We start from the raw sequence: 13,166 nt of genomic DNA on the forward strand, positions 1-13,166 counted from the left end.
AAATTATCGATAACTTATCAATATTTTTGAATGTTTTGTAGTACGTATATATTTTTGCTTTTACAAGATATTGATATTTTTTATAAAATTATCGATAACTTATTAATATTCCGAAATTTTTACAGCAAACATTGATACATATTTCAAAAACTATCAATACCACATTATTTTCTTAGAAAAGTTGTTTAAAAAACCTCGATAATTATTATAAAATTATCGGTAAAGTATCATTATTAAAAATTTTGTAAAATTAAAATATATAGATATTTTTTAACTTATCATTACCATGCATTTTTAGTAAAATTTGTCGCAAGATGTCGATATTTTCATAAAAAAATTTATAAGTTATCAGTGATATAAATGAGTAAAATATTGACATTTTTATAAAATTATCGATGACTTATAAATGTTACGTAAGTTTTACAGTTATTAATTTTTTTACAAAATATCGATACTTTATAAAATTTTTGATAAGTTATCAAATTTATGAATGAGTAGAAAACTTTAAAAAAATGTCGATATTTTATAACTGATTTTTGGTTAAATTTTTTGCAAATTGTCTATATTTTTATAAAATTATTGTTGACTTATATATAATATTATATTACGTAATTTTTACAATAACTAATTTGTTAACAAAATATCGTTATTTTTAAATTTTTACTCCATACAATTTTTATAACGGTTCATACGCACTCGAACAAATTTTATATTACCAAATGTCTTGTCCATTAATCTGACCCTTTTGCAAAAATCCTGCTGAATTGCTGCTTCTAATGAGGATTTGGAACGATGGTGAAAGTGAGAAAAGCTTTGGCCTGTGAAAGCATATCGAATAAGAATATTATATCGAATATGAAAAGCTTTTATGTTATTGAAAATTATTAAATCCACTAAGAATTAACTTCAAAATGTTTGTTAGGATTAAATGTGATGGAAATATATTTTACTTATATTAGTTTACAGATTTTTTGCATAAGTCAAACACTTACCAGTTCACTCATATGAAAGCAAGGAATCGTACAAGGGTTAAGAGTTAGTTAAAAGAGCTAAATTAGAATTTTTAAATAGGTGACATGCAAATATGTTTTGTAACTGTCAAAGTTTTATAAATTATGGAAAAAATTGCGAATTCATACCAACAAATGTCTGGTGACTTGTAAGATCTTCGAAAATAAAATATTTGTAAATTTTTAATGCAACCTTCAATCATTAAAATAATAACTAAAAACATCTCACTTACATATATATAAACAAAAAATGTGCTATTAAAGCGTATACTAAATAAAACAAAAAAAAAAAAAAATAATAATAATTAAATATATGTATATTGTACATATATAATTTCCAAACTAGAAATTAACCATTAAAATTTCATTGTAAATCAATCACCTTTCCTCGGTAGTGTTCACGCCACCTGCTAGATTTTGGAGTGTTTGCTGACTTCAATAATGTTTTTAGTTTATAAAATAGTGTTTATGAGCAGCTTTCAATATTCGTGCAGCGCTGTAACTGTGTATGAAAATCACAATCAATTAGTTTTGTTAAAACGCGCTCGTTGACAAACTGGGCAGCCATCAGAATTTTTGGATGTAAAATTTTCTGCTTCTGACAATATTCTTCGCAAATTTCTATCGTAATAAATATAAGGATCGTATTTTCAATTGAATGCAGAAAATTCTACTACTTTGAATATAAAATTGCACCACGTGATATTCTGAGTTTTAGTTGTTACTTTCATTCTTTTCAAATTGATTTTGCATGATTATATAGTTTTCTAAAATGTTTACTTAATATAAGAGCATAAAGTCTAACTAGCTAAAAAATTTGTTATAAAGTTAAGTGTTAATTATTTTACAAATGGTTTGCTGTATATATTCGATATAATATTTTCAATATAATTGTATAATGATTTATAAATAGTAGGAGAAATATAATATACTTATACATATGTTTTCAGTAAGTCAAAATTCTAGAAATGTCGTCGTTTTATAGGTTATGCAAGACCTTTCAAAGATGTATAGTATTGTCAGATACGAGCTCTGTGACGCTTTATACATAGCCGCGAAATTCAAAAGGCAAAAAGGTCTAATATAAAATGTATATATATTTATATAATCATATCAACAAGACAATGATCCCAAACATAAAAGTTGGGTTGCGAAGGTATATTTCGATCAGATGTCGATACAGTCGCTACCGTAGCCTACACTGACTTAAATCTTATTGAACACTTATGGCAATATTCGCATAGTAAGCTGGACCTATCTTCTTGTCGCTTCAATACATGAGCCTGTTCAGGCTCACGGCTTCAGAAAGCAGAACTTGTAGTTAGCACGCTGTCTTTTAGCTGTAATTAACACTAAAGTTGGCAATGCTAAATTTGATAGCTCTACTTAGAAGGTAATTTTAGAATGTATTTGTACATATATTTTTCGGTCTTAAATATTTTTTTTTTTCAGATGAACGCTTATTTGGCAAATCGAATTTTTAAATTTACGTCATTTAACAAAACAATAAATTTCAGTACGAAAAAATTAAGCTATTTGGTTTTGAAATTCATAGCGTAAACATAATTTTGCCGAATACTGCATTTATAGTATAGTCTATGTACTATTTTGGTTCACGACTTTTTGCCACTTTTCCGCTAGAGATATTATTCCATTAATGTAAAAAATGTCTATTCTCTCGGCGAAAAACTGCGACAAGTAATTTTAACAGGCTTCTCTTGAAACGAATTTTAATCCTTTATGGTTCCGATACCTGATCTTAGGGGCATGCATCAAAACTTCCCAGCCAAACTCTCCAAGTTTTGCCGCGCCATCAAAGATATATGTGGTCTAGCATTGTCCTAATGAAAGACGAATTCCTCTTTGCTGATCAGTTCTGACCGTCAGGCTTATGGCTTTGTGACAATTTGTCGAGCTTCGACCGTGATCTTTTTCGCACGTTATTGTTGTATGATGATTGATCCACTTTTAGTCTCCTGTTACCATTCGCTTCAGAAACGGTTCGATTTCGTTTCGTTTTAGCAAGGAATGACTTTAAAATCGGTACTTTAAAATTTTCACCGACAATTCATGTGGTACCCAAGCATTGAGCATCTTTTTGTAGTCAGACTTTTTTAAATGGTTCAAAACCGTTTCATGATGAATATTAATTTCCTTAGCGATGTCACGGCTGCTTATGTGCCGGTACTGGTCAATCTCTTCAATATTGTTCTACAAGAACTGATGCAGCATCTTCTCCGTAAACTTCGCAAATTTCATTGGTGACTTGCGTGGCATTCTTTCCTTTTTTATACAAAAATTTCAAAATATAGCGAATTTCTTTATTATTCTTATTAATTTTTGAACACCTTTAACCCTTTTTCAACCCCGAATTTAATGTTTTTGATTAAATTAAAATCTCACCTTTCCCAATATATCTGGCTTAAATTCTATGTCCTTAAGTAAATGTATGTGACTTTTTAATATTTTTTTTTATTATTCTTTATTTTCGTTATTCTCAATTTGAATGTTTTCGCTGCGATCGCCGACACTATTTAAATTCAAAAAAATCAATTCATAGACCATGGTTTTTTTTCTTGCTAATTTTCGTTCAATATTGTACTGGTAATATTTTCATATTAAATATTACAGTTATGCTGGTCTTGTTTGGTTCATAACTACTAAATTTAAATTATTCATTAAATCAGCATCAAAAATTTGCAATTCAATTCATTTAGTTGACTATGATAATAATAATTTTTTTTTTAATATTTTATTTGCTTAATTTTTCTTTCCAAATGCTGCTTTTTATGTTTTATGTTTTATGTTTTAAGTTTTTCATTTATCTTGAATAAACTATTTGTATTTATTTGCCTTTCTCGGGTTTTTTTAAAAATGTACAATCTGCTGTTATGCCATTTTAATAATTTCTGCTTCATTTATTTTGGTTTTAGTTACGGCTAATTAAAGTCAAAATGACTGAAATTCTATATGCTATATGTCTATATATTTGTTTTACTTGCATTAATTATTAATTTAATTTAATTCATTATTAATAATTAAATTTAATTTTGCTTTATACTTTACTGCTGCACTCAATCATTCATACAATAAATTTTGTATACTTAATTAATTTAATTTATTAAATTGCGTTTATTTCTATTTATTATTAAGTTTAAATTACAATTAATTACTAATAACGACATAAAAAATCAGCGCCTGACTTTGAAAATCTCGCAGTTTTACACTTTTAGTTCACTATAATTTCCATAGTTGAAATCCGCTTGCAATGCAAGGCATAATTCTCAATTAATTTCAACTTATTTGCATATTTATTAAAATTCTAGTTAATCAATCCTTATTGTTTGCCATGTTTGCCATGCGTCTAGCTTAGAGTTTAAATAGAGAAAGGAGTATTTTTCTTTAAACTGTGGTCCGTACTTTTTGTTTTTGCATTTGTTTTTAATAAATAGTTATAATTTATTAAAAATTGAATCTAATGTAAATATTTAAAATTTGTTAAATGCAACTAGTTCGCTTATTATTTATACATCATTTCTATCCTTACTTAATGCTTTAGAGAAAAATTTCAGTATTTTATTTTATTTTTCTTTTTGCTTATTTAAAAAAGGGGTCTGAAAAACTGTCTGCTTGCTGCCGCTTGCGTGCCGCACAATATCCCACACACTCAACGTGCGTTGGTTCGTTTACTTTTCGCACGCACTGTCAGCTGCTGTGCGCCACTAACGTTTTATTTTTGTTTTTTTTTTTTTCAGTGTACGCAGCGCTGCTCGCTTCATGCTCTATGTAACTATAAACTTCTATTATTATTCTCTCTTTTATTTTTGTGTGTTTCAAAAGCTCGCTCGCGTTGCGCGGCTCCAACCAATGAACCGGCGCGCATAATTATGTTACTGTCTACGCTTGTTTATTTGCTATTACACGGTTGCCAACTTTTTTCGCTAAATTCTGCTAGTTATAATATTTACCTTATGTGTTACTTATATTGTATTGCGTCCATTACCGTTACAAATGTACGTGTACTGCTAGTTCCATAAAAATGCTATTGGTTTATCTCATTACACTGACAGCTTATCTGTTTGCTAAGTTACTGCTATTGCATTTAACCGTTAAAATTATATAAGTTTTATAATTTTTTTTTTCGTTCGTAGAAAAATTAAATTTAATTATTGTTTATATTATGTTTGTTTACTTAATTTAAAAAAATTATCCAAACTCTATTTACGCCGGATCGCATCGTATTGAACATACATACATTAATATAACATTATCATTATTATTTATGTGTGGCAGCGTTTGTGCTTTACTTGGATTAATAGTTTATTATTAAGTTATTTTATTTAAAGTTTAGTTCTTTTTAAACCCCACTTTTGCATTTGTAACGTTTTGTATTTAATTTTTCATTCGCTTTTGCATGGTCACCTCATCGCTTTGAGCAGCGAGCAGAGGTCCCCATTGTCTTGAATAATTTTCTTTAATACAAATTTAGAATTCTGGCTTTATACCCTTTTAAGCAAAATTTATGTTCACACGTTTTTGCTTAAATGAATTGAAACATAGGAATTCATAAAAAATCAAATCGAAAAAATACATTCATACACTACTACATATTCCCTCAAATCGCTTTTTCGTATAAAATGTAATACCTGTTTTTTACCTATAATTTGTTGAAATTTTATCCATTACTTATGATAATGTAAATTTATTACTCTCTTTTTAATTATAACTACATATATATAAAACTTTGTAAATTGCTGATATTTATCATATGTTTTTTTTTTTTAAACGAATTGTACAGTTTGAGAAATATTGATTTGCTTACGGAATACGGTGTTTATTAGTAAAAGGGCGACAAGCAAAAATGTTGAATTACGCTCACAAAACGAAAAAAGAAATAGAAGGTTGTACATAAAAATATATGAAAATTTAATAATCCCAACATTTAAAAAAGATAATAATAATAATAATAATTATAAGAAATATTATTTACTTTTAATAATAAGAAAATATATTTTGAAATTTTATCGACATTTAAGAATCAAGAAATCACCTTCGGAATAATGTCTAAATAGAAACTAACCTAAACTCTAACGAAGAAAGCATTTGAAATGTTTCGAAAAATTGAATTTCCCACTAGTTGCCATATCTAAATAATATATTGCAAACCTTACACTCGTTATTCGGGGGCGGATCCAGTAATAGTTTCTGGGGTGGAAATAAACATTTACTTGAAACTTCTGCCTCCAATGGCACTGCTAGTGATCAAGTTCACCTTCGCGCTTCAAACGTTGCACAAATTTGTCATTATCAAACAGTCAATAAAGTTTTCCACTTGTTTGTCGCCATTTTTGCCATGTCTGAATAAATTGATCGAAAATGTTCCTCAACTTTTTGTCTTCAATTTCGGAACGTTACAAGCAGCGTATCTAACATATTTTATGTCTTTGTCATATCGATCGATTAAAGATTAGTCAAGGGGTTTTCAAACGTTGAGTAAATATTGTTAGAGATAGATTATCACATAGACAGAAAATCCAAATTAGAAGTTGAAACTTTCCCACGGCTGCGATGAGCATCGTTGCTTTTGCCGCTGTTTCCTTATTCTTCCAGTTACTAAGGCATATACTGTAGACCATTGGTCGGCATTCTTACACATTCACACGTGTTATTTTTTGAAAGTGTTAGCGTGTGGAGAGCGACTCAGCTATCCCAGTGGTACCTTTTACTGGTTCAAAAGTCGAGCTCTATAAAAATATTTTAATATTTGGACATACATAACGAGTGCTTTTTTAGAAGTGTGATTTTTAAAGAGGTAATACATTTTTCTGAGTTTTCTTCCTAAACAGCTGTCATTTGATTTATACTCAATTTGACTTACGAGTTTATAATGAATAAACATACTCCGGAACAGTTTGCAAATTGATTACCAAATTAATGGTTAGGTTAGTCCGACTCGTTGAACGCCTTTTTAAGAGAATAATCTTTGAAATCAATCCTAAAACTCTTAAATCCTGGGCCATATATGCGGTTTATTTCTTCCTGCACACCATATGTTTAAAAAGAATACCTTTTAGTTTAGACTTTTGAAGAAAAGACAAAGTGATTTTTTGTGCACTTAGTTCCCATAAAGATTAATCAAGAGGTTTTCAAATCGTTGACAAATTTTGGGCATAAACATGAACATTTTGGTAAGATTACAATAAGAGTACTTAAGAATTTTCCAATTATTTTTTGTTTGACGTGGGAGGTACTTTGCTATTTTCGCTCATTTTACGATGAGTAATGACTACTTCAGTAAAGAAGAAGAAGAGTCTGTAAGATATTAATTGTTCTGAGCATGAAACAAAGATATTTCCAATAGTTGAAGGAGAAAATTCAAATTTGATGTAGGTGTGTACAAGAAAATAATTTGAAAAATTGTAAAATCCAAAGAATTAGTTTGGAGTTGAGCTCGAATGTGCCAATATAAGATTAATAGGCGAAATGCTGTAGCAGAGTTTTTTCCCAAATCTTGCAGTTTGAGTTGAGCTCAAATGTTTCAATGAGAATGTGCTTCGAGTTGAACGCGGACAACGAAATTTAAAATTAACCGGCAAAGTTGTAGCTCAGGGTTGTTCTTAAAAGTTTGAATTTTCCATCCTTTAGTACTAAATGGAATTGGAAATCGCTTTATTAACCAAAAAACAAAAATAATAATAATAATTTAGTGTAAATTGAAAACAAAGGGTATGGAAACGGAACAAAGAGGTGAATGAAACAGCCTTCAAATGCAAAATTTTCATAATGAGTTACAAACACGTAGACCACATAATTGGTGAATAATTTGCTCTCCACTGTACGCGTGCTATATAGTAAATGCATAGGTGCATTTTGACATATAAATATAAAATTGATTCAGTAATATTTTTTCAAAAAAAGTAAATGTTTAGAAAATAAATTTTTTTATAAAAATTATGGAGAGTGGCTTGTAGTTGATGTTCACTGCTTTAATTCCATAGATATTACTTATACAGTGAGCTAAAATTTATGAATTCAGTGATAATACTTTACAAATAACATTTGTATAAAATTGTAATTACCAACATACATCTGTATGTACGTGTGTATGTATGTCTGTATGCAATATTTGCTATATTTTCGTATATTTTCGTATATATTTTTAAATAACTACTGTTGCAAGTACATTGCTCGGGGGTATGCATGCCTGTAAGTATGCGTGTAAGGATTGATTTTCCATTTGTCAGCAACACTTTTGTTCTCAGTGTATTATTGCTTTGAGAGGCTTTTGGTTTTTAGTAGCTTCACAAATACTATTTGTTTTTACATTGCACATATATTCTATGCGAGTTCCTTGCTTTATTGGTAAATTACTTATTTTAGATGTGATTTATGATGTACATGTGAAATATTTGTTATTTCTCTTCGGATGTGTTTTACGGTAAATATGTAGCTGTTTTATGTGTGTTTTGCATAGCTCATATGTTAATTAATATTATTTCTTTCAGTATACTACACGTTTTCTGGTTAAAAATTTGCTGTGTGACTTTGCACATTTTGCTTTTCCATTTTTTGTTTTTATTTTATTTTTTGTTATCATTATTTTTCTATTTGTTTTATATTCAAAGCAAATTCTGATTGTATCTATTGCACAAGATTTACAAATAGAAGCAGAATAACCATACTAAACTAAAGAAGAACTATTAAAAAATAAAGCCAAAAAAGTTTAGTTGTGTTACAGCGTTAGTTTCAAGTATTTGGTGCCTGCTGCTCTAAAGCTTTCATGAGCTAACGAAGCTTGCGACAAAAGCTCCCCAAGCGACATGTGTAAGCGAAAAAGCGCCAGCCAAACACATTGCACGTAATGCCGTTAGTGTTCAGTCTGTGGTTTTGCCTGTGTAGTTGTGGTTTGTAAGCGGTCATTAGTGGGTCTACACCGATGTAAACTGCTTACTGTAGCCTACTTTGTAGCTTGTGATTTAAATCTTGTTTGAGTGATTTGATGGTGTTCTTTATTTGTTATATAATATAAAAAAATTAAAAGTTTTAACGTAGGTATGGTAGCGCCGCCAAATTTATTTCAATTTATTTGCTGTACTTTGAGATGAACGAGCGACTTTTTGTTCGGTTCCTAAGCTATTTTGGCATAAGCAAGATTTGCTGATTTTAATGAAGAAATGAGAGGCAGTGATTTGTGGAAAATTAAATGAGGTTTGTATTTATGAGTTTTCAATAATTTTTTTGCATAATTTTTTGGACTAATTTTCATGAATGTAATATGAAATACCGAAAGCGTATATGGGGGATAAATTAAGGGACTTAAGCGGTGTCATTTTCATTATGCCCCGATCACTTTCGACTATATCCAAAATTCCCAAAATTTTTCGATAATTTTTAAAAAAATATTCGTACCTCATCATAAAATGAAACCTCTTACTGTCCATATAAAATAAGGAAGAGCTAATTTTTTAAAATTTTTTTGTTTGCTTGAATCCTATAAAACTCACAAAAATCAACAAGTTCGCTTTGTTTTAATTTGGAAAATTCAATCACATCAGTGGCCCTAACCAAACAAATCCATTGTTAAGTGCCCCCACCTGCACCTACAAGTTGGTTGCTTATATACACATGTATGTACAAACATACATATACGATATGTATATAGCGCACCCAACCACCGCCAAACAATAAATCGCTCGATCATAACGCATTTCTTAGTTTATACATTTTGCCGTCATCAACACGCAGATATTATTGCTCGCAACCATTTTTTGCAGTGCATGCTGTCTTGTAACAATTCTCTACGGGATCCCGCCATGCGAGTCCACACACACGCGCCAGCGCAACCACATACATATGTATGGTGACGCGTCGTATGTTCTATGAGCCTTATGAGGTGTTTTTAGTTTACTTCAACTTATTTGTACGCAAATTTCGCGCATGACATTTTTCCCGCTTTTTTCATATTTGTTATAATTTTTCTTTTTTCATTGCAAATTTCCCAGTTTTTGGGTTATTTATATTGGTTTTGTACGCTTGTTTAAGTTGTTTGGAGTGGGTTTTTTATTTTATATGCTGGAGTTTATTCTTTTTTATGTCGTAATTGTTTTGCAAAATATCGCATGCGACACATTTTTTTATACTACGCGCTAGAGTTATCAGTTGTTTTTGTTTATTATAATTAATTGGCAGTTTTATCGGCTTTTTATTTAGGCATATCAATGCTTGCTTCTGCTCTTTGCTAACTTCGTTTAGTGTTTAGTTTTATTCTCATATTTTCTCGCGTGCGATAATTTGCATACAATACGCGTTTATTTGTGCTCTTGTTTAATGGAAACCTTTATGAAATGTCAAAGTAAATAATAAATTAAACTGAATTTTGTAAATAATATCTTTAATTTTGTAATTTTTTCTAACTAATGACATGAAAATCTGATTTTATCTAACTGCTATGACATCGATTTACGCGGCTATTATAAAATCTGCTGATTTTTAAATATGTGTATGAGCCTTATGCGCCTACTATTTAGCTTAATTAAGTGATTCTATGTAATTATTCTTGCAAATTTACCTATTGGAACCCAGTTGTCATGCAAATGGTTTGGAAAGCAGTTTATGACATTTCGCAAATTTCATTAATTTCATAATGATTCCTATTGTGAAGTTGATATATATATCTATATATAATTAATATTAATATGAATTCTCATTACTGGTTATGGTGAACTTTTGACGATATATGTTGGCTGCATAAGTGATCAGTGTATATTTATATTGTATGCATTTTTTATATACAAAAACCTGCTTCTTAGCTCGAAGTGAATTACATATGATTTTTTTTTCTCCTCTCAAATCGTCCACATTGCTTACATATTGAAAGTTACGACGTCAGTTAAAAAGTGTTCGATAGGTACAGGGATTATTACATGATTTAAAATTGTTTAAGTCTGCGAGTATTTTTGGACTTTATGTAAGAAATATCAATTCTAAATTTATTTTGCTTTTCCTTATTGGAAACAAATGGGTGAAGTTCAAGTTTTGGGTAGGTAATTTATTCACTTATAAATATAAATATAAAAAACTTTTAATGAGAGCTCACTCATTAGTGTAAGCTTTTTACTAAATATGTGTGAAAAAAAAATTATTGAAGTATAAATACAACTTTTCAGCTTTGTGTGACAACTCGTGGTGAAAGCTTACTTGTTTGTGAAAGAGTTCTTATTTAAATTGTGGGAAGAAAGAAAGCTTATGAAGGGTTTTTACTTAAAATGGGTCTAAAACAATTAATAAAAGTATAAATTAAGTTTTTCAGTTCTTTGTGGAAGCTTTTGATGAAAGCTCACTCGTTAGGAAAAGCTTTCTTACCTTAAGTAAATGAAAAATTTATACTTTGAGCTGGTTGAAGCTGTTCTTGTGAGAGCTTTTGATGAAAGATCATTCTTTTGTGAAAGCTCTTGATTAAAACCTTCTTTGGAAACTTTTGAAAGCGTTTTCTCTCAAACGGTGTAGAAAAAGAAGCAATTTAAATACAAATGTAGTTACTGAGCTTTTGTGAATGGTTTCGCTGAAAGCTTATTCTGTGGGGAAGGCTTTCTTACTCAAAATAAAAGAAAAATAATAAAATTAATTATAATTTGAGTTGTTTGATCTTTTTGTGAAAGCTTTTCATGAAAGATCATTTTTTATGGAAAATCTTGATCAAATCTCACTCTTTTTCAATTCTTTGTGAAAGCTTTTTCGCTTAAAAAAGAAGCAATGAAAATATAAATGGAGGTTTTGAAATTTTCTCTAAAGTTTCGATGACAGCTTACTGTGAGGGGAAAGCCTTTTTGCTTAAAATAGGTAAACAAATAATTAAATTAATTTAAATTTGAGTTGTTTGAGCTTTTAGTGAAAGCTTGAGATGAAAGCTTCTTCTTTTGTTACATATTTCAACAAAGACCACTCTTTTTGCAAACTTTCCTTATTAAAACGTTTTTCTATACCAAGGTGTTCTAGGGAAACAACTCAAGTCTAACTAACCAAATAATCACGGCATCATTTCTCTATCCAAATTTTTTCTACTAAACTGTCTACACCAGTTTCACCTATGTCTACCATAAACGTAGCAGTGTTTGTATTAATTTTGTTTGGTAGTTGATGAAATTAGTTTAAAGTTTTGTTTTGCGTTTTCAGTTTGGAATTAAAAAATCTATTTACGCGCTAAGTTTTTGTTTAGGAAGAGAAAAGTTTTTTTTTTTTGTTTAAATACTAACAATTTAACTAAAGTATTTTTTATAAATTGGTTTTAAATGTATTACGATATTTGTGTTTTATTTTCTTTTTAGTTGGTTTTTACGATTTTTTTTGTTTGTTTAAACTTGTTGCATGGATTAAACATTTTTATTTAGATTTTCCGATTTTTTTGCGAGTGTATTTCTGTTAGTGTTTACAAGTCTGTGTGTTGGATTGATTGATTGTTGAAGGTGAGCGTTTTTGCTGTTGCATTTTTTTGTTATGTGTTAATCGAGTTTTTCTTTTTTTTTTATGGATGTGTGTGTGTGGTCGAATCCTTGTTTAGTTGTGTTGTGTTTCCCGTTTTGGGGTTTTTTGCTGGAAACTGATTTTCGCTTCGCCATATTTGTAACTGCGTTTAGTGACAATGTGTTGTTGTTGCATACAAATTGCGTTTGTATACAATTCGGTGTTTGTTGTACTTGTTTGTTTAATTTTGGTAGTTGCGTGCGTGTATTTGTGCGTCTTTGGTAGTGTTGATATTTTTCCGTTTGTTTGTTTGTGTGTTTAGATTTTTACGTTTTTTTTTGGTTTTAAATTTTAAAGTTTACTTAAAAATTTTCGTTATTAATTTAATAATTAACAAATTGATTTTATAATAAAACCAATAACAATAACCTCGCTCATATGGCTACGAGACAATAATATGTGGTGCTGATAGTAGTACAGCTATTGTGGCTAATATTGTGAACATTGTGAATATGATAAGGCACAGTCTGTCAACGACCATAGCTGCGAATTTCCAATCATTGGCAATGTCATTTTCCTCGTCTTCTTTGCGTAGCTGTTTTATTGTGTAGACAATTTCATACACATTTTTTTTTTTTAGTGTATTTAAATTGTTGTTATTGTTTGATTTATTTTTTTTCATGCATATATTATTTT

The 13,166-nt window shown here is 29.5% G+C and overlaps 1 protein-coding gene across 1 annotated transcript in view; it reads right to left on the reverse strand.

Annotated features, from left to right (window-relative positions):
• Window positions 1-671: 671 nt before the first annotated feature.
• The window catches only part of LOC108972606, a 201,163-nt gene continuing 188,668 nt past the window's right edge, over window positions 672-13,166 (reverse strand). The window contains exon 13 of the mRNA XM_018939252.1: window positions 672-818. Within this exon, the coding sequence (XP_018794797.1) occupies window positions 774-818 (45 nt within the window). The 3' untranslated portion in view covers window positions 672-773. The remainder of the gene's footprint in view (window positions 819-13,166) is intronic.

The sequence above is a fragment of the Bactrocera latifrons genome, unplaced genomic scaffold (genome assembly GCF_001853355.1).
Source record: "Bactrocera latifrons isolate USDA-ARS-PBARC rearing strain unplaced genomic scaffold, ASM185335v1 scaffold_41, whole genome shotgun sequence".
Taxonomy (NCBI): Eukaryota; Metazoa; Arthropoda; class Insecta; order Diptera; family Tephritidae; genus Bactrocera; species Bactrocera latifrons.